Source organism: Ovis aries, chromosome 9, assembly GCF_016772045.2.
Source record: "Ovis aries strain OAR_USU_Benz2616 breed Rambouillet chromosome 9, ARS-UI_Ramb_v3.0, whole genome shotgun sequence".
NCBI classification, from domain to species: domain Eukaryota; kingdom Metazoa; phylum Chordata; class Mammalia; order Artiodactyla; family Bovidae; genus Ovis; species Ovis aries.
Window position 1 is genome coordinate 36022629 of NC_056062.1, and position 22465 is coordinate 36045093.

Consider the following 22465-nt stretch of genomic DNA (forward strand, 5'->3'; position numbering starts at 1 on the left):
GTCACAGCACTGTTTTTGTTTCATATTTTGTTTTTTTGTATGTGAGGCTTGTGGGATCTTAGCTCCTAACCAGAGAGTCAACCTATAGGGACGTCCCTGGTGGTCCAGTGGCTAAGATGCTTCAGTCCCAATGCAGGAGGCCTTGGTTTGATCCCTAGTCAGGGAACTAGACCCCACATGCCACAACTAAGGATTGGCATGTCACAACTGAAAATTTCGAGTGCCACAATGAAGACCCAGTACAGCCAAATAAATAAATGAAAACAAGATGAATACGATATTATGCAAAAACAAAATCTTGTCGACCATCTTTTTCATAAAAATTAGCATCGACCATGTTAGTAGGAAAGAAAGAATGAATACACACTCAAATGTGACCCAGGTGGAGGAGGGAAAGTAAAGTTTTTTCTAGGAGGAAATGGATGGAATGTGTCTTTTATGTAGTATTATCTTTAAAAAAAATTTTTTTTCTGGGATTCACAGCCTCCCTGTGTAGCCTATTACAGTACTTCATCAGCTTGAGGCTCAAGAAACTTAATCAATACCACACTTGCCTAAATTTAAGGCCAATTATTCTTTTGCAGTCTTGAACACACACAGAAAACGCTGTTCATTTCCCAAAGTTATCCCACACAGGTTTCACAAAATCCATTTAATTGTTTCCTGGAACACTTGAAAGATCCCTCTTTATAGCATTTCATGATGGCAGCACCAATCAATGAAACGAACAATTCCTAGATTCGATTTGCAGGAAACTCAATACAATACATTTTATACAGAGAATTTATTTGCTGTCTACATTCTAGCTTTCATGTAGTCCTGGACATTGATCTTTAGGGGAATCAAGACTTTTTTGATTTATCAATAAAGCAAACTATTTTTGAACTGATTCTAATTTAACTAGTAGTAGAACTTCTTGCTTGGGATTTAAACACAAGGGTGCATTTTCTACAAATCAATTAAATTGCTTTTTTATATGAGGTCAGTCAAGTGATTTCTTTTAACCCCAAGAAAATATTTTAGTCTTCTCATACACTCATTTATTCAGTAACTATTTATAACATGCTAATATTCAAGGAAGCAAGGACTCAACAGCCAATGACTCTTAATTTGCTGATTCTTGATACTAATAATAATGGGAGTTAACTGGTGATCCAGTGGCTAAGACTCCATGCTCCCAAAACAGGGGGCCTGGGTTCAATTCCTGGTCAGAGAACCAGATCCCACATGCCTCAACTAACAGTTTACATGCTGCAGCTTAAGATTACACATGCTACAACTAAGACCCAGTGCAGCCAAACAAATATCTCTCTCTCTCTCTCTCTCTCTCTCTCTATATATATATATATATATATATATATATATATACACACACACACACACACACATATACTTAAATAATCCTCCTGCCAATGCAGGAGATGCATGTTCAGTCCCTGGGTCGAAAAGACCCTCTAGGGAAGGAAATGGCTACCCACACCAGTATTGTTGCCTGGAGAATCCCATGGACAGAGGAATCTGGTAGGCTACAATCCATGGGGTCGCAAAGAGTCGGACACGACTGAGGATGCACACAATATGACGTGTATCAGTTATCTATGCCAGCAGTGTGCCAAGTGAGTTACATCCGGTGTTCGTTTGAAGAGGTGATGTGAATTAACCACGCTCTTCCTATTAAGATATGGAAGAGGCGACATTCAAACCCAGTCTGGCTGTGTCTGGAACCCAAGCTCTCAACTGCAGTGCTACCATGCTTCCGTTACATAACGTCTACTCAATTACAAGTGAGACAAATGACAAACAAAGGAAGCCTAAGGCACCCAAACCTGCAGAGGGACAGAGAAGACTATCGTGGACCAGGTGTTTAGCTGAACAAGTGTTAGCCCAGGGAAGCTGGAGGGGTTAAGGGCATTGTGTCCCTATGCAGAGGAAAAGTGGGGGGGAGGTGCAGAAAAACTAAAACAAAACAAAACATGTATGACTAAAATCAAGTGGCGGGAAGAGGAAAAAAGGGAGAGTAGTAACATGCAGGGTTCCTCGTCACCCTTGTTAAGAACATGGGTGTGCGAGCTCAGTTGCTCAGCTGTGTCCGACTCTTTGTGACCCCACAGACTGTAGCCCGCCAGGCTCCTCTGTCCATGGGATTTCCCAGGCAAGAACACTGGAGTGGGTTGCCATTTCCTCCTCCAGGGGATCTTCGCAACCCAAGGATCAAACCCATGTCTCCTTTGTCTCCTGTATTGGCAGATGGGACCACTGAGCCACCTGGGAAGCCTCTAATGACATGGAACTTGATCTAAATGCAGACCAGAAACACAGAATTGTCATCTTAATTAACTTAACGCTTAGTTTCCTGGGGAGATGGACATCCTGAGTGAAGAATTGGGCTTAACAAATTGTAAATTTGGGTGTGTATATTTTGCCACAACAAAGAAGTAACAAAAGTATATTTTACCGGAAGAAGGAAAGGACAACCCACCCCATATTCTTGCCTGGGAAATACAATGGGCAGAGGAGAGTGGAGGGCTACAGTCCATGGTATCATAAGGAGTCAGACACAACTGAGCGTGCACACACACACATAGTGCATTCTGAAGAAAGACCATAGGTGTGCCTTAGAATTCTGCATTCAAGGCTTCTTTAAAGATGCCATCCATTTAGTATGAATAGAATGCTTGACTACTAATTTAAAAAAATAGATATGCAACAAGCAACAAAGGTTTACTGTATAGCACAGGAAACTACAGTCAATATATTGTAAGAACTTACAATGGAAAATGATTTCAAAAAAATATATGTGTACATGTACAACTGAATCACCTTGCTGTGTACCTGAAACACTGTAAGTCAACTATACCTCAATAAAAAATATACATTAAGAAAAAAATGTATTTTAAAAATAGTAATCATATATACAAAACACACCCAACTTATCCCCGTAAACATCTATTATTTCAATGGTTCATGTCATTAACTTCAGAGGGTCTCATATTTAGATCTATTATTATGATGCAATAATGTTAGCAATAATAGTATTACTTATGTCTATATTTCATCACATTCCTTCAACCTTCTAGTGAAAGTGACAGTTCAGTTGTGCCTCTGCAATCCCATGGACTGTAGCTCCCCAGACTCCTCTGCCCATGAGCTTCTCCAGGCAAGAATACTGGAGTGGGTAGCCATTCCCTTCTCTAGGGCATCTCCCTGACTCAGGGACTGGAGCTGGGTCTCCTGTATTGCAAGCGGATTCTTTACCACCAGGGTAGCCACCAGGGAAGCCCCCTCATTCTTCTAAATGGCATTTAAATTCAAATAGCATAGATAAAGATTTTGTATTAAATGAGACAGCCTTCTTGTTAATACTTCTCTGAGTATCAGAGAAGAAAAAAGTTTTAAAGCAGTAAAACTTTAATACTGTAAAAAAAAAATAATGGCTTTTGCTACATTAGCAATGAATGCTGTTCTTTCTTCAGTTTTTAAAACGCAATAGTTGCCAAAAAACCATTATTCTCATTCATATTATGACCCTTTATTCCTTTATTCTGGAAATATTGATGAATTTTTTTAAAAAACACTGCTCATTACTCGAGAGGGGAAAAAAGCTGCAAATTAGTTGATACTTTTCACTGAAATTAAAATATACTTATTACATGGAAAAGTCAGTTTTATTCATTATGGCTGAAATTGATGAATATGACTATAGGTGAGAAAAGCATAAATGGTAAAACAAAAAATCAGTTTAAATTTAAAAAGTGTCACATATGTAATCTCACAAGAACAGGAACTGCATTTCAGCTTATTTTTATTTTTCTTAATTTTACATACATTACACATATCATACATACATACTTGTTATACAAAAGTTTATACAAAAATCCAAGTAATTTAATATCTTAAAAAGGGAGAGGGACATACTGCATTTGATTCCTAGTAGTATTCTGTTTAAATACTTTTAAATTCAGATTTCAAAGAGACAACAAATCGAAACCCATTAATTTTTCAGAGAGCCCTATGTTCACATAAATTCATCATTCAAGTATATTTTTATTGAAACAGTAAACCATCCGTCTGGATGCAGAGTCAAGCTGAATGAGCCAGGATGTTGAGAAAAGCAGAGCTTTCTCCCGGGGCTGTCATCAGCCTAGAATCAGCTTCTAAAGCACAAGATGCAGGGCACGACTGTGATTTCTAACCTGACACTATTAAATGCCATATTACAGGGCAGACGACGCAGAGCATACCTTTTATGGCTTGTCTACAGATTCTCATTAAAAATATAATACTAAAAAGAATAATCACAATAATTAGAAATTTTACTTTCCCTAATTTCTGTTTTACTCAGTTTGAAAAACAATACATCTTTTTCATTGTTGCTTGGCAACTTGACATCATACCTAAAGGAATAATTTAAACATCCTATGGACAAAATAAATACACAAACTTCTAAAAGATCTTGGTACTGTTTAGTTTATACAGTCATAATTTCCATTCTATGGATATCAATCACAGCAAATAGAAAGAGTTAAAACAATATTCCTCATCAAAGGATTAACATGTTTTTAAAAAGTGAATTGTTGAGGCACAAAAATACGTGATTTGCCGAAGGTCATGAAAGGAATGAGAGGCAGAGGAAAGAGCTTGTTTCTCTCTAACTTAAGCATCTGTACTAAAACCCTAGGTTATGCCATCTTGCAAAACTAGCTCAGTGCAAGAGATGCAGAAACTTAGATGCATTATTTAGGAATGTTTGTTTAACCTCCACTGCTATTATTGATAAACTTAACTTGAAGGATTTATGTGTAGGATACATGATTAGGCAACTATAAAAAGAACCATGATCACTTTCCAAATTATGAGGCATGGAGTGGGTAGCCATTCCCCTCTCCAGGGGATCTTCCCGACCCAGGGATCAAACCTGGGTCTCCTGAATTACAGGCAGATTCTTTAGCAGATGAGCTACCAGGGAAGCCCATAGATTTAAGGATCTATGTTTATAATACATGATTAGAAAATTATAAAAAGAACCATGAACATTTGCTGAATTATGATGCATGTAGTGAGTTATTGTTTAAATTTGACACAACTGATTGCAGAAACAAAATTGACAACAATTTCAAGCAAACAAGTTCAATGAAAGATGCTTCTTCACGTGATTTAAAAAAAAATACTAACTATAGAACCTACAAAATTCAGAATACAGTCCTATAGATACAAACAGATTAATATAAATGTGTTAAAGAGTCTTCTGGTTGATCTTTTCTTTGTTACGAAAACGTTCTAGCAAAGCACTCATTATGTTTCCAGGTATTCTTTGGTGCTTATCAATCAGAGCTTGAACAGCATCCTTTGTCTATCAAGAAAGCAAAAGAAAAGCCGTTATTCTTTTAGTTCTCAATGTAGATATTTAGTTTGTAAGGATATATACTAGTGTTTTAATATAGTATACTTTAATATAATACTTTATTATTATTATTTAATAATAAATAATTATTTATTTATTATCTATTATATTTATACTTTAATATAATACTTTTTTTAATACACTAGTACTTTAAAGAAGTCTTCCCAAACTTAGCATCTATCAATCCTCAGAATGAATGACTTCTTTCTTAGTTTTGTTTTTTAATGTAATACTGTTAATTTAGCTTCAAAAACCTTTCAGCATTCTAAGCATACAAAAAATAACAAAATGTTGCAAACTGTGTTTAGTACAGAAGGTTCTTGAACTTTCATTCATGCAGTGACTCTTCAAGGTGCATAGCATTTCTTTAATTTTTATTTTATTTTATTTTGGACTATCATTGCTTTACAATGCTGTGTTAGTTTCTGGCTGTATAACAAAGTGAATCACCTATATGTGTACATATATCCCCTCCCTCTTAAGTCTTTTTCCCAACCCCTCCCCAGTGTGACCCAGCAGTCCTACTACTGGGCATATACCCTGAGAAAAGCATAAGTCAAAAGGACACATGTACCCCAGTGTTCATTGCAGTACCGTTTTTAATAGCCAGGACATGTGAATAACCTAAATGTCAAACAACAGATGAACGGATAAAGAAGCTGTGGTACATATATATAATGGTATGTTACTCAGCCATATTTCCTACATTCACTTCATTACAGTGGAATTACAGATATTGTCCACATGGCAACTTTCTATACCTTAAGATACACCTTAGCATTTTTCTAGCATTGTGCACAGCAATGCCCTACACACAGTAAACACTAAAAAGAACTGAAGGGGGTGAAAATCAGAAGGAAAAAAGTAGTAGGAAGTTTTCTGGTGAGCTCGTTGAAGTTTCACCCCTTTCTAGCTGCCCACAACAAAATGTCAGTGGTGCTCAGGTTGAGAAGTCAAGTCACAAGCACAGCATTGTGCTAATGTGCTCACGTGCATGCTCAGTTGCTCAGTCGTGTCCAACTCTTTGTGACCCCATGGACTATAGCCCACCAGGTTCCTCTGTCATGGGATTTCCCAGGCAAGAATACTGGACAGGCTTGCCATTTCCTTCTCCAGGGGATCTTCCCAACCCTGGGATTGAACTCATGTCTCCTGCATTGACAGGTGTATTCTTTTACCATTGAACCACCTGGGAAGCCCCCTTGTGCTAAGAAATCACCTTAAAAACATCAACTTAGTTACTGACCTTCTACATGGGGCTGTATGTTCCTAGGAGAACAACAGTAGCCAGCATCCACGGAGCACTTACTGGGTGGCAGACAGTTTTCAACAATGAACGTGAACAGTCACCTGTGACCCTCTGGGTATATGTGAGTGGGCTCTGTTTCTCTCCCCTAGACTAGAGGAGGGTGGTGGGGCCTGCCTGAGTCACAGAGCAAACAAACAGCAGCACTGGGACAACCTGACGTGGAAACTCACAAACAACATTCCGTTTTCCTCCCAAGGTACTTCTACCAGACAAAGGCAATTTCTTTCTTTTCATGGAGGTCAAAGCTTTCTTCTTCTAAACATCACTTACAAAACTTTTTAATTATCAGGGCCAAGAACTTCAACCTCAACAGTACTGACATTTTCAAAAGAACAGCTCTTTGCTGTGGGGACTGCCCTGCCCACCACAGAAAATCTACTGGCATCCTTGACTTCTACCCATGGGACACCAAGGGCACCACCACCTCCTGAGTTCTGTCCACTGTGACAATAAAAATGTCCCCAGACACAGGCAGATGTACCTTGGGGGAAAAGTCACCACTGATCCAGAACACATTTGTGGAATTAATGAGTTCATCTTCAGTAAAAGGAAAAATATGTCCTAAAACTAAAGAAAGAATGATTTACCTTTTCAGCTAGTTCTTCTGCTGTGATCTTTGGGTCGTATGGAATGGGATCACCTAAGTAGGTGCGCAACTTCACAGGAAAACCTCCGTACATGGGGGCAAATGGATAGCGGAATTTTTCATAAAGCCACCTAAACAGCCCTGTTTTAAAGGAAATGAAATCATTTTAATTGTTACATATTCTAAGCATATAACTGTAATCTTTCAAATGAATTATGTAAGACTTCAAGGAAGGTGGCAACCAGTATCATCTCCTGGGCAATTAACACAACAGTTTTTTTAAAGGGGAGCGTTTCACTGATGGTAACAAATGTGCCACATTACTGCAAGATGCCAGTAACAGAAGAAACTGGGGGGTGGTGAGGTGTGGGGGCCCCTCTGTGCCTTCTGCTCTATTTTTCTGTCAACCTAAAAATGCTCAATAAATAAGGTCTACTAATGAGGGGTAGGAGTGGAGATGAGCTTTCAAAAAATAAGAATTTTAAAAGACAAACTCATTACTATTATTGCAAAACAGGATAAAGACTGCAACAAAACGTCAGAGGCTAAACAGTCCAGAGGCTCAGAAATACGTGACTTACATGAATAAAAGCAAAAATGGAGCCATAAAATAAAGTCAAATAAACATGAGACCAAAATACACTGAAAACCTAAGACTAAAAATACTATAAATTAGGGAAAAGAATTATTAGTGCTAAGGACAAAGTGTGAAATTTAGCAAGATTAAAAGTGGTAGTAATGTAAAATAAACTGATGGGCTAAGACTACAAAATAATCCACAAAAGGCAAGGAACATGGACTATACAATTATGAATTGTACTGAAAGTTTAAAACACTGTTTATACGTGGAAACACAGAATATACCATAAGACCCAGAGTAGTACTCGAAATAATACATTACTACACATCAATTTTTGAGATATTCAACTTTTAAGTAAAAAAGGCAGTCAAAAAATTTTTAAAACACTTCATAGTTAAAGGAACAAAATTAGGAATGATTTCTGGTATGCAAAGTTAGGAATGATTTCTGGTATGTAACTTAAATTCTAAAGAAATGACCTGAAAGAAAATTAGAAGGAACAATTACACAACAAAAATTAAACATCACATCAACCTGCCTTTCTATTTCACATTTGAAAAAAAAAAAAGACCTAAGAAAACATGATATAGTATCAACTATACACCAACATTAGACATAAAAGGAACAATAGAAGTTCAGGGTTTTCAGGATGAGATTTATATATGGATAGGAACACTAACAATATAGTGCTAAGGATACAAAATATAATCAAATACAGAAACCACAGGGTACAAAACAAACCATAAAAATTTCATAAAAGTAAATAAGCCAACAACAAACTCCAAACAGAAAGCACATCTAATTGCTATCCTTCCTATGCTGCTGCTGCTGCTGCTAAGTCGCTTCAGTCGTGTCCGACTCTGTGAGACCCCACAGACGGCAGCCCACTAGGCTCCCCCGTCCCTGAGATTCCTCAGTTAAGAACACTGGAGTGGGTTGCCATTTCCTTCTCCAATGCATGAAAGTGAAAAGGGAAAGTGAAGTCACTCAGTCTTAGTGACCTCATGGACTGTAGCCTACCAGGCTCCTTTGTCCATGGGATTTTCCAGGCAAGAGTACTGGAGTGGGGTGCCATCGCCTTCTCCGATCCTTCCTATAGCTAGGTTCAAAGCTATTTTTATCAAAAATTAAAGGTAGGCAAAAAGAACTCTTTGAGGTAAGTCTACCATGGTTCAAAAAAGTAAAAAGAACAAGAAGCAATAGCAATAAATGAAAGCAAATGGTATCTCCTTAGGCTGCTAATCTTAATTCAGTATTTTGTTGTCATCCATTTTTAAAGCTGTAACCTCTTCAGGAATGAGTTAGGAAGGTAGTCTGGGTAATACGTAAGTCTGTTCTAAACCTCAACAATATGCTTTAACACAGAATTAGAAAATTCACTGTGCAATTTTTTAAAGCCCATGGTAAATAATCTTCAGTATATATGAGACTCAACAAAAATTTAACACCTAGAACTGCTATCACTTAGAACCAGTTATCACCTAAATTTAAAAAAGAAAAACACCTAAATAGCATAGGCATTTTCTAAAATAAATTCAAAAGATTTCTGTATAGTGTTTAAAAGTCCAAATATTTAAAATATTACATTCTAAATATTACAGTTATACTTAAAAAACCATATGAATCAGAACTTACTTGTTCCTCCAAGTGATCTAAATCCTTCTCGAATATTTTGTGTAAACATAGGAATAATGGGCTAAAGAGAGAATTTGAATTAAAAAGTAAATACATTAATCCATTTGATGTCTCTATTAAGTCACTATTGTAAAATTTTAAGGGCCTGTTTAAGTCACAAAACTAAGGTATTTTAAAAAATAAAAACATACTGTTATCACTAGTGTGATTTATTGACTAAAATTAATGTGGTATTTCTAAATATATATATATATGCACATATATATATATATAGGAAACACTACCCTCTAGTGGTAATATGTAATATTTCATTTGCCAACTTTGCTATCATTCTCAAGAACTCCTGAAACTCAAGGATTAAAGTAATCATCAATGTCATTGAGTAAAATGAATGATAATTAAACTGGTTTTAGTGGGGTACTGAATAGTATGTTCACTGAAGAAAAAGTTACAAGACAGAAATCCTCTCTATGGGGAAATTTCTATAATTTTCAATAACAAGTTTTGGCAAGATGCTGTCCAGAAATTAGTGAAACACCATTTTTGGGGGGTGAGCTTGTTAAATCTGAAAATGTTCAATATCAACGAAAAGTGTATAAATTGTTGTTAAGTCACTAAGCTGTGTCTGACTCTTTTTTGTGACCCCATAGACTGTAGCCCATCAGGCTCCCCTATCCATGGGTTTCTCCAGGTAAGAATACTGGAGTGGGTTGCCATTGCCTTCTCCAGGTGATCTTTCAGACCAGGGATCGAACCCCCGTCTCTTGCATTGGCAGGCATATTCTTTACTGCTGAGCCACCAGGGAAACCCATGTATAAGTCTCAACACCAAAAAAATAGGAAAAGCGTATGTATGTATCTGTGTGTGTATATATAAACCCTTCATATCATTAATTTTGGAGGATATCTGTTCACAAGTTCATGTTTTTTATTTTTCCATGAATATCAATGATTAAATATGATTCTCTGGTGGCTCAGATGATAAACAGTGTGCCTGCAATGTGGGAGACCCAGGTTCGATCCCTGGGTCAGGAAGATCCCCTGGAAAAAGAAATGGCAACTCACTCCAGTATTCTTGCCTGGAAAAATCCCATGGATGGAGGAGCCTGGCAGGTTACAGTCCACGGGGTTGCAAAGAGCCAGACATGACTGAATGACTTCACTCACTTAAAATGGAGGCCTTATCTAATCATAAAATAATGGATTAAGTAGCAAAGGACCATGTAAGGAGATTATGCCATAGTGAAACTGAAGTAGATAAAAAATTGAATAAAATACTTTAAACTGTACACAAAATATACTAAATTAAATGATGTTTAGAACAGATAAAATTGGTGGGGAAGGGCGAGTGTCACTTCACTTACAGTGTACCATCAGCATTTACTAAATCAGAGTGACCTGCCTTAGCGAGCAGGGCTTGAAACATTTACATAAGCTGACATTTAAAAAGCTGTTCCTTTTCAGCTTCTGAAAGCAGTAAAAAGTGGTGGGCTGAAGGAAAGAGACTGCAGGCACAGCTTTCTTCATAAAACTTACTCCCTCACATATACCTAACTGATCACTTATTTATTATCTCTGTAACCGACAGCAGAGACTTTGTTTCGTTCACAGTTGGATCCCCAGTACCTGGAACACTGCCCAGAAAAAGTAGGTGCTAACAGACAGTGTAATGGACAAACCACAGAAGGAATGAATCGACAGAACAGAAAGAAAATTCTGAGGAATTCGCTTGTGTTCTCTGAAGACAAAGGGTAGGAAACAGACAGCAGGCGTTTTAAAAACCAGTTAGGATAGAGAGAAGTCGTGTAAAGAAAACCAGTCAGACGAAGAATTTAAAATCTGATGGAGTTCATTTACAAAGCTAACACCTAAGACAAAGTAGACTGACTCTTCTGTAAAAAAATCCAGATTATGATTTTTCTAAAATCGCCACTAGTTTCGTAGAATAAAGCAATGGCTGGAATCCTAATATTTTAAATAGCTGCATAATGTCTTCAGAGTTAAGAAGATATGATGCCCAAGAAGGAACAGAGAACTTCCAGCTCACATATATACCACTCTGCCTTCTCCAACCAGTTCTGCCAGATTTACTCTGGCATTAACCCCAAAGTTTGTGTCGAAGGGTGTACTTTACAAAGATTCTTCAGGATGTATTTGTAGTTGTTGTTCAGTCACTAAGTCATGCCTGACTCTTTGTGACCTCATAGACTACAGCGCACCAGACTCCTCTGTTCTCCACTGTCTCCTGGAGTTTGCTCACATTCTCATCCATTGAGTTGGTGAAGCTATCCAACCATCTCATCCTCTGTCGCCCCCTTCTCCTCTTATTCTCAATCTTTTCCAGCATCAGGGTCTTCTCCAATGGGTGGGCTTTTCACATCAGGCAGCCAAAGTATTGGAGCTTCAGCTTCAGCATCTGTCCTTCCAAGGAATATTCAGGGTTACTTTCCTTTAGGATGGACTGGTTGGATCTCCTTGCAGTCCAAGGGACTCTCAAGAGTCTTCTCCAACACTACAATTCAGAATCATCAATTCTTCAGTGTTCACCCTTCTTTATGGTCCAAGTCTCACATTGTACTTGACTACTAGAAAAACCACAGCTTTGACTATACAGACCCTTGTCGGCAAAATGATGTCTCTGCTTCTTAATATACTGTCTATGCTTGTCATGGGGCTTCCCAAATGGTGCTAGTGGTAAAGAACCCATCCACCAATGCAGGAGACATAAGAGAGGTGGATGCAATCCGTGTGCCAGGAAGTTCCTCTAGAGAAGGGAATGGCAACCCATTCCAGTATTCTTGCCTGGAGAATCCCATGGACAGAGGAGCTTTGTGAGGTACAGTCCATAGGGTCACAGAGAGTCGGACACGACTGAGGCAACTTAGAACACATGCACCAGGTTTGTCGTAGCTTTCCTTTCAAGGAACAAGCATCTTTTCATTTCATGGCTGCAGTCACCGTCCGTCATGATTTCAGAGCCAAGAAAATAAAATCTGTCACTGCTTCCACTTTTTTCCCTTCTATGAAGTGATGGGACCAGATGCTATGAGCTTTGTTTTTTCACATTGAGTTTCAAGCCAGCGTTTTCACTCTCCTCTTTCACCCTCATCAAAAGGCTCTTTAAGTTGCATTATCATCTTTTAATGGCTAACTCTCCAGAGGCTGGGCATTTCTAGAAGACACTAAACAGGAAAAAGCTTACCCTGCAAACTTAGTACTCCAGGCTGTACCCTGGGTCTGCGGTTTCTAAATTCATGCTCAAGCTTGCTGCCTTACAGCTACAGCATTACCATGATTACAACTATGTACCGTAGTTCATTCCTTTCTTGGTGACGCTTTGTATAACAAGGTAGTTGCATCAGTAACCTAGAATCAAATTGTTAATGTATGTCAACAATTTGTACATGTATGTGAGAGGGAGAGGCTGTGTATTCAGAATACAGTGGTCTTGGAGTAAGTGGGCAAGTCACTCACTACCCCTCACTTTCTTCATGTATGAAACAGGGACAATAATAAGAATTACCCCATCTCAAGGTTTTTTATAGATCAAGATAATACACATAAACAATATTACTGAAACAAATGCTATCTTCTTTTACATCTGTTACCTGTTTTCCAATTAGAGTACACAGCCTCATTTTTATCCCAACTTATTTAGGTATAATGTTAACCTAAAAATTCTCAACAAAGTTGAACTGTCAGGAATTCACAAAATAAGAGTGATTTAGATTATACCAAAAAGCCATATAATTTTCACATGAACCTTAAATACTTGCTATCAATATTCTGTGAACCTCCATTGACAATCTAGATTTTTTTCACTTGAATTTCCATTACTTTGTTATTATACAATTTAAATGCAGCTAACCCTGCAACAACTGTCTTAAATTCTGACTCAAAGTTTATGGTAAATCTGTGAGACAGAGCAAAGGCTTTTCTAAATAAGTTACTGGTGCCATTTACAGCTATGTCCACCTGCGACTGAAAGGCTTCCCTCTTGGACCTGGAAGGACCTCTAAGCTCAGGGTGGGTGGACTCACGGTCAAGCGCACTAGCTGCCTACAGTCCTGAACGACAAGCTCTGCTTCGGTCCTTCCATCTCTCTGTGCCTGAGCTTCCTCATCTGCAACACTGGAATAATCATATACGTCACCTACTTACTGCGCAGGGCACCAATGCAAAGCCTTTAAAAGCGCTAAGAAAGGTTGGGAGTGATGCAAGACTTATCAACAATACTGTGCTATGACGTAAGCCAGCAATGTGAAAGATTTTTGTTGATTAACTTGTAAAGGACTGTTCATTAAATTTTCTCAAGTTTTGTACCAAAACCTTAAATGATCTAGATTATCTCATTTATCTAGAAACTCAAGGATTGATGAAAGAGTTTCTTTCTCTATGTGATTTCTATCAAGTCTTCTTCCAGGCAAAGTCATTAAAACTGTTACTTAAGGATGAGGAATTAGAGTCCCATGATCAATGTGGGTGATTCCAAATCTATTTTCGTCAATAGATTTACAGCTGGATTTTGAAGTGTAAAATAAAGCTTTTCTAGCTTTTATCTTATACCTGGGAAGAAATCATTCTCTCAAAATATAAACCTGAAAATTGAGCTAGGCTTTTAGCTTTTATCATTGGCTCAATGTACATTTATACTGATTCGCCTTAATTTCTAAACAACTGTGCATATATCATCTTGTATCCACAGTATTCATAAAGTCTAAAGTTTTGTTTTCTATCTTAATACATAAGATTTTTTGGAAAGTAGGCTATAAATTAATTTTCTGTATCAGTAATACTATTAACCTAGACTTAAATTCAAAAGGCTCCTTTCTTACAGTGTTTAATATCGTGTTTACAAAATCAATTCAACAAATACACAGAGCCTAAGTGCTAATCATTGTACTCAGAGCTCAGACTATAAAAGATGGCTTTGTCCTAAGGAAGTGTATAACCTACTGTAGGACAATAGTGTTTAAATTTTTATGTGGTTCATTATAGAACACTTGGCCAAGTACATTAACTCACACCGAGATCACACTGATAGAGCACTATCTTCTAGGAGTTACATATACAAATATGTACAGTAGAGAATAGCGTGCAATGTATTATATTTTATTGTAACTCTGCGATTTAAAAAATAAAGGAAAAATGTCCATTCTTCCTTAAATGTTGCTTTTGGGTTAGAAGGAGACATCCATAATCCTTTCTTTTTTAATCGAAGGTCTATATTTGCAAAATAAACAGTCAAGTTAAGGGTCTAAACTGGTGTCTACATGACAGCAATGGAAACACACACACACAAACAAAAACGTGAAAGTAAGGGCAGCAGTCTCTAACTAACTGGCCTGGAAAAAGAAAACCACCTTGGCAAGTGCCACGATTTCTTTTTCTGATAGACAATCTAAAATGAAAATAAAGAAAAAACAAAGAAGAAACATCCTATAAGTAGTAAATGTTTCATAGGACAAAGCACAATATGGAGACCAAAAAGCTGAGAAATACTTTCCAAAGGAAAAGAAAAGGACAAGATGACATTCTGATTCTCCAGTTTACTAAGAACAATTACAGTGACTCCCAGAGGAACCGTCACTTTATTGACAAATTCATTCTTTTTTAAAAGCTCTAAATTATACCAATATCTATTTCTCATCTTTATTCATACTATTAGATAGCTGATCACATTTGCTGATGAAAAATGGTAGGAGTCATACATTATTTGAGTTCTATTGTTATAAATTGGTCACAGACACAAGGATTATAATGAAACCAACTAACAGCCATCACTGAAATATGTCAACTCAAACACTGAAATATGTCAAACTACACAGAATTGGACTGATTATACTCATGAAAAAGAGTATAACTGAAAGAATACAAAAATTTCATAAATCTGAATACAAGAAGCTGGATTTTGAAGCGTAAAATAAAGCTTTTCTAGGTATTCGCATATTCCCAGACTGAATTTTTGTAAAGATGGTTTCCCATGCACAAGGACTATTTCTCTAGTGTTATGAGTTACATACACTACTTTTTAAAGTAGTACAAAGACAAGATTTAAATTCTGATACACTTTGGCAACTTAAGCATTTATTTTAAAGTTGACCTAGCTTTCCTTTAATAATCAGTTTTATACAACTCACCACTTTTGCATCGATTGCAACCTGAGCAAAGCCTTTCCGATTACCCCACACAATGTTGTAGGTCTCGTCACTCATCAGTGCTTCCCGAACGCCACCTGGTGAGATAGCTAGCAAGTGACCACTCTGCAGGATTTCAACACATTTTTCTCTTGGTCCATGAATAGCACAAAATACATCAAGTAATAAGCTAAACCCTGTAAGATATATTAACATGAAGATACATCTTAAGTACTTCTTGTCCAATTTTTTGAGAACAAAAGTTTTCACAATCTACATAATGTAGTCTTTATACTTAAATCAGTACGTTATTTTTTTACTTTTTTTAAACCAACAGGAACTCTTAAGATCAACATTGCTGGTAAATTAATAGCAATGTCTAATTGATCACCTCCTTCATGATCACCTATAACTCTGGCTGCATATTCAAATTCTCAATTAAAACCCCCAAGGACCTGGGAAAATAGGGATTTTTATCCCCATTTTTCAGAGGAGGAAAGTTGGTTCAGAGGGTTGAGAGGCTTGCTCAAAGGCACACATCTGGCAAAGGGCAGGGCAGAGATTCCGGTCCAAGTGTGTCTAGTCTAAAGCTCTTCCAGTGTGTGTCATAGGCAAACACTGTCCACAGTATTTATGAGAGGGGTCAGCAACCACCCATCTAACCTTCCATTATCCCCATGAACGAGTCACTGAGGAGAAAGTGAATCTAACTGACCTGGACCTACCCAAACTGGCAGGCCACAGTTAAATCTATCCAAACTAAAAGCAACCCCATGGACTGTAGCCTTCTAGGCTCCTCCGACCATGAAATTTTCCAGGCAAGAGTACTGGAATTGTTTGCCATTTCCTTCTCCAGGGGATCTTCCTAACCTAGGGATCGAAGCTGGGTTTCCTGCGTTGCAGGCAGACACTTTACCGTCTGAGCCACCATGGAAGTCCCCAAAATTAAAAGTTACATACAGCTAATTTCACAATAAGATTTTTAAAATCAACAATAATAGCAATATCATTAAGAGCTTTTAATAATGTTACTGTTTGACTTGGGAACAATTCATTCCAGTCTTAATATGGTACAGTTTTTCAAATTACAACTACTTATGGATGAAAGAAACAATCCTATCAATAATTAAATATTTTAACCAAACTAAACTGAAAATTTAGAGGACTGATGTTCATAACATAGTCCCGCGAGATTGGGACATGTGTGGATGGAGAGTGAAAACTGTGCAGAATAGCCAAACTGCTCATAGGTTTTAAGGGTCTGAGGCAAGATTATCAGTATTACTGAGAAGAAATAATTTTTATCTTCTATTAAAAGTTCACTGATTTCACTCGATGCACTCTCAAGGTAAATGAATAAATGAGGAAGGTTTAATAAAATATTATAAGTTCATAAAGATTATAAAGGGGGAAAACTTTAGAGTCAAATGCTAAATAAAAATATTCACATTCTATTGCATGCATGCTAAGTCGCTTCAGTCGTGTCTGACTCTTTGCAGCCCTATGGACTGCAAAGAATACTGGAGTGGGTTGCCATTTCCTCCTCCAGGGGATCTTCCTGACCCAGGGATCAAACCCACATCTTATGCAGCTCCTGTATTGCAGCCGGATTCTTTACTGCTGAGCCACCAGGGAAGCCCCTCACATTCTATTGTGTATATTTAAAAAACGGAAGCAATCTAATGTTTCATAAGAGAAAACAAGTAAATATTTTAGTCATATATTAAAAATGTTCTTTATAAAACATGGAAAAATGTTAATGTTGCATTAATTTTTTTAAAAGAACACAAAATAGTTTATATAAAATGAAAAAGTACAAATTAAAAATGAAGCAAAATACATCAAAATGATAACTGGGTACATGTTAGCATAAGACCATGTAATGATGTTATTTCCTCTAGTTTCCAAGTCTATTATAAAGTGATCAAGTTACTTTCTAAAGAAATATCTTTTATAGCCAACTTACTTTACACACAAAGTACTCTGTGTATAAAAAAAGATGGCTTTTTTAGTGACACAGGGATACTGGAAGCATTAACCATGTCTGTGAAAGGCAGTAAGTGAACTGTTATTTCATGCACTGCCTGGGGCTTAGCTGGTTGAGGGCTGGCTTTTGCTTTTATTAATCCAGAAAACATGCTGTAAATTTTCTTGGCTTGTTCCCAGTAATTTTTATTTATTTATTTATTTATTTATTTATTTTTAGTTTTTTATTTTTTAAATTTTAAAATCTTTAATTCTTACATGCATTCCCAAACATGAACCCCCCTCCCACCTCCCTCCCCATGTTCCCAGTAATTTAGTGACAGAAGAAAATCTCAGTGAGTTTACTTTAGAATGATTCTTTTAAAATTCTTATCATGTTTGAAACCATTCAGTTTACTAATTTTTTTTTTTTTTTTTTTGGCTGTACCATATGGCCTGTGGAGTCTTAGTTCCCCAACCAAGTTTGAACCTGTGCCCTCAGCAGTGAAAACACAGAGTCCTAACTGCTGGACCACCAGGGAATTACCGATTAATCTTTTTATTTTTATTTTATTGTGTTTTGGGGGGGCCACACCACACAGCACACAGGGTCTTAGTTTCCTGACCAGGGATCAAACCTGTTCCCCCTGCAGTGGAAGCATGGAGTCTTAACCACTGGACCACTAGACAAGTCTCCCTATTAATCTTTTCTAAAAGGCACAAAGCCTTTAGGAACATGAATATTAAAAAGAATGTAGTCCTCAAGCTCAAGAGTTTTAATTCTACCACACAAGTCAAATATGATAAGAGACATAATAGGCTATATAGATTAGGATTTTTGAGACAATATTATGTTACTATGGAAAGACAAAATATATCCTGGCTAGCTTATTTCACTAATTTTCATTTGCTATCCAACTGACAGTAATCAAACCCTGATTACTGTAGAAGTAAACTCTCAAATCAATAGCTCACGGAAAAATTCACCATATGAAAAGTTAACTACCCTCTATACCAAAATATATATTAATTGTTTGGCAAAAGTTACAATTTATTTTAGGATTTAACTTTGAAAAATAATGACTAAATACTTGTTAATAAAGAAAGAAACTAGATAACATTTTTGGCCATAATGTTTTTATATTTAGATATATTACCTAAAACAGATACTCCCAAACTGGAGTTCCAAGTGTGCTACCCTAAAAAGGCAAAAAGATTTTCCATGTAATACTATTAACAGAGAACTCAAAGATACACAGACTGTCACATAATTGGTCGTGTTCATTAAATATTCTTCTATCACCAGCTACAGTGAAAGTTTACCTGGAATTTTAAAGACAAAGTGATCTGCTACTACTCGGCAAGTTCTGCCTTTATGTATAAAAATTTTAGCCATGAAGTAGTAAAAGTCTATGGGAATAGCTCCGTGATAAAAAATGATCAGTGCTGGTCCTTCTTCTGGTATTTTTTCCATCCCATGAACTTCATAACCTGTTAGAAAAACAAAGCACAGACAATTAAAATGTATTTAACATTAGTCTATTTATACTAAGTCTTTCCTGGCGGCTCTGATGGTAAAGAATCTGCTTGCAATGCAGGAGACCCAGGTTTGATCCATGAGTCAGGAAGATCCCCTGGAGGAGGGCATGGTAGCCCACTCCAGTATTCTTGCCTGGAGAATCCCATGGACAGAGGAGCCTGGCTTGCTACAGTCCATGGGATCACAAGGTCCGACACAACTTAGCAACTAAACAACAACAAATATATACATATACATCATTCTTCACAAATTCTTCCCATTCTATTCATTCAAAACAAAGATGACTCTATAGGCTCTAACTACTACATGTGGAGGAAAAAAATGTTATGAGAGATTTGAACTGAATGTCAAGAAAATCTCTCTTCTGTAGTATGAGTGGGACTAAAGACAAGCCAGCCCTCACTTCTCCTCCCACCATTCTGTGCTGTGGGTGGACTGTGGGAAACATATATAAAAGGTTGAGGTAAGCTCCACACAGTAAAAACTACCCTGCGTGTTTCATCCCAGGAGGTGGGAAATGGCACTGTGCAGGAGAAGGCATGTGATCCTGGCCCTGGTCTAAGACCTGCTTTTGCCTCCCTTCTCCCCATTAGAGGGGGTTGTTATAGACCAGAGCCTCAGCTGGACCTGGCAAAGAGAAAACGGGAGTATCCAGAGGCCATGGCCAAGGGCAATGAGGCCCAAAGAAAAAGGAAGGAAGTCTTCAGTGACTAAAGGGGAGAAGGAAAAGCAAGTTCCTGTGGCCAGACTCTCCCACACAGAACTGCTGACCCAAGGCTGCAACTCACACAGGAAAGACACTGTGTCCAGAATATAGAAATCTGAAACCGCCAGTGTGCTTCTTCCCTTCAGTTCATCCCTTGTTAGATTTGCTAAGAAACAAACATTTAAATTCTAAAGATTTAGGTATAAATTTTAAGAGATTCATTTTTAATGTAGTTTATAATATCTTTGGGCTTCCCAGGTAACTGAGTGGTAAAAAATCCTCCTGCCAATGCAGGAGACTCGGGTTTGATCCTTGAGTCAGGAAGATCCCCTGGAGAAGGGCATGGCAACCCACTCCAGTATTCTTGCCTGGGAAATCCCATGGACAGAGGAGCCTGGCAGGCTACAGTCCACGGGATCGCAAAAGAGTCGCACATGACTTAGTGACTAAACAAAAACATAATATCTTCACCAAACAGATAAGTGTGGTAACTGATTCTAGTATTGAAGAAATAAATTATTTGGTAATATATCAAATAAACTCAACAGAACGGTTTTAAAAATTAAATTTAATGATATTTCAAAATTGTGTTTCTGTACTTTTAACATTTCTTCCCAATTGCCTAATTTTAGTTCAAATAATTCAATTTACTTAGAATCAGTCACTGAAGTTGCCTGTAGTTATCAAAAGGATAGACTGTCCCAGCAGACAAACATTCTAAGAAATAAAGAATACTTCTTTAAGGGATTCTATACAGACTATTCCTTAACTTCCCCTTTGTTTTCCAGAATAATTTTCTTTTAAAAGAACTGACAATTAATTGAACTGCTTGCATATTAGCAAATCACTGGGTTGAAAGCAGAAAAACTCAGTTTACCATCTTTCCACTAAACCTTAAGCCCCAATATTCAACCGCATTGATCGTGAAGCCCGGATGTCGTCATACCGCCCCTGGCTCAGAAAGCACCAGCGGATGGTCACACTGGTCAAACACTGTCAAGGCCTTTCAGACCCCAAAAAGGCCCATCAAGTGATGTCACATTCTTTCCTGTGTCACATGGACCGGGGCGCGTCCCACCTCCATGCTGCCGACGTGACAGCCTCTAACGGAGCACTTTCATCACGCGTTCATAGAAATGCTGGGGCGCTTTACCTGCTCCTCCCTCGGACTCTATTTTCTGGTCACCACATTCTGTGTGTTTACCTCCACTCTCTTAAGTATAACACTCCCTCTCCCCGACGTGGGTTTTCAAGTGCAACCCCGTCTTCTGCCTATAGGACCTGTCCTGGGGCAGGGGGTGATGGGTACCAGCGCTCAGAGAAAGACGTCACTCTCCAAGATGGCTGTTGCCACCGTCCATCCCTCCGCTGTTCAGGGAGGAGGCCTGGACATACGCACGTTTGTGCACATTTCCAGTGGTCTGGGTCCCTTCTCCAAGAACAGCCCTGCTCTGTGACGAATGTGGCTCTCTTCTTTTATGCGGTGAAATGCATACTTATTTACCTCTCCTGCTCTGCGCCTTGAACTTAAGAACTTTCCAGATTCTTTGGTTTCCCCCAGACCTTCACTCGCAGGGATTTATTTATTATGTAATAAATAACTGCCTACCACCTTGCTTCCCAGGTGGCCTAGTGGTAAAGAATCCCCCTTTCAATGCAAGAGACACAGGTTCAATCCCTGGGTGGGGAAGATCCCCTGGAGGAGGAAATGGTAACCGACTCCAACATTCTTGCCTGGAGAATCCCATGGACAGAGGAGCCTGGCGGGCTACTGTCCATGGGGTTGAAAAGAGTGGGACACGACTGAAGCAACTGAGCAGGCAAGCATGCACCATAATTTCAGGTAGGGCTAATCTCCTAAGAGATGATCCCTTCCAAATGTGACATCAAAAACCCATTTTTAAGGCTGTACACCTACACTGGTAAAATGACAATACCATCCTTTTGGGTCTTCCTCAGGAAAGCAAATGGACCTAAAAAGTACCTACAAAATAAAGGCAAACTCTTGGCTGGGCACAGCATTCAATTGCCTCACAACTTAATTTCAGTCTACCTTTCCAGGTTCATCCTTCCACATACTTCTCACCCAACAACAATGACCCCTCTTGTTGGTCCTAAATACACCCTGCATTTTACTCAGTACCAGGGTGTCTGCATGTTTGAACACAGGTGGTTTTCCTACTGTGATTATAATAATGAATCTTAGTTTTTTTCCCGCAACAATGCATCTTGGACATCTACTTGATAAACACATGTAGTGATTTCTTATTGATGATGTTTTAATGGCTATAAAGTATTCCATAATGAATTCCTATCACAGTTCATTGAGCCATTTCCCTATTTAGGGACACTGGACTGTTTCCAGTTTTTCACAAATAATTGCTGCAATGAACATTCATTTATATGCATCCTGTACACTGTGTGAGTTTTCCACTAGACTGGACACTGACACAACTGGATAGTAAGGGCAACTGACCACATGATACACCCATTTTAAATTATAACAGAAGCTACCGAATAGTCCTCCTGACTGGCTGCACTACAGTACTTTCTTAAAGGCACTGAGAGTCCCTGTCTCTACATTCTTACTCTTTAATGTCAACAAA

General features: G+C 38.0%; 1 protein-coding gene across 26 annotated transcripts in view; it reads right to left on the reverse strand.

Annotated features, from left to right (window-relative positions):
- Positions 1-3785: 3785 nt before the first annotated feature.
- TMEM68 (transmembrane protein 68) overlaps positions 3786-22465 on the reverse strand; it is a 34229-nt gene continuing 15549 nt past the window's right edge. For all 26 annotated transcript variants that reach the window (XM_042254229.1, XM_027972970.2, XM_060393419.1 and 23 more), the window contains 5 exons: positions 18937-19104; positions 15652-15845; positions 9512-9572; positions 7298-7437; positions 3786-5350 (listed from right to left, as the gene is read on the reverse strand). In XM_042254229.1, coding sequence (XP_042110163.1) covers positions 5234-5350; positions 7298-7437; positions 9512-9572; positions 15652-15845; positions 18937-19087 — 663 coding nt within the window. In that variant the 5' untranslated portion in view covers positions 19088-19104 and the 3' untranslated portion in view covers positions 3786-5233. The remainder of the gene's footprint in view (positions 5351-7297; positions 7438-9511; positions 9573-15651; positions 15846-18936; positions 19105-22465) is intronic.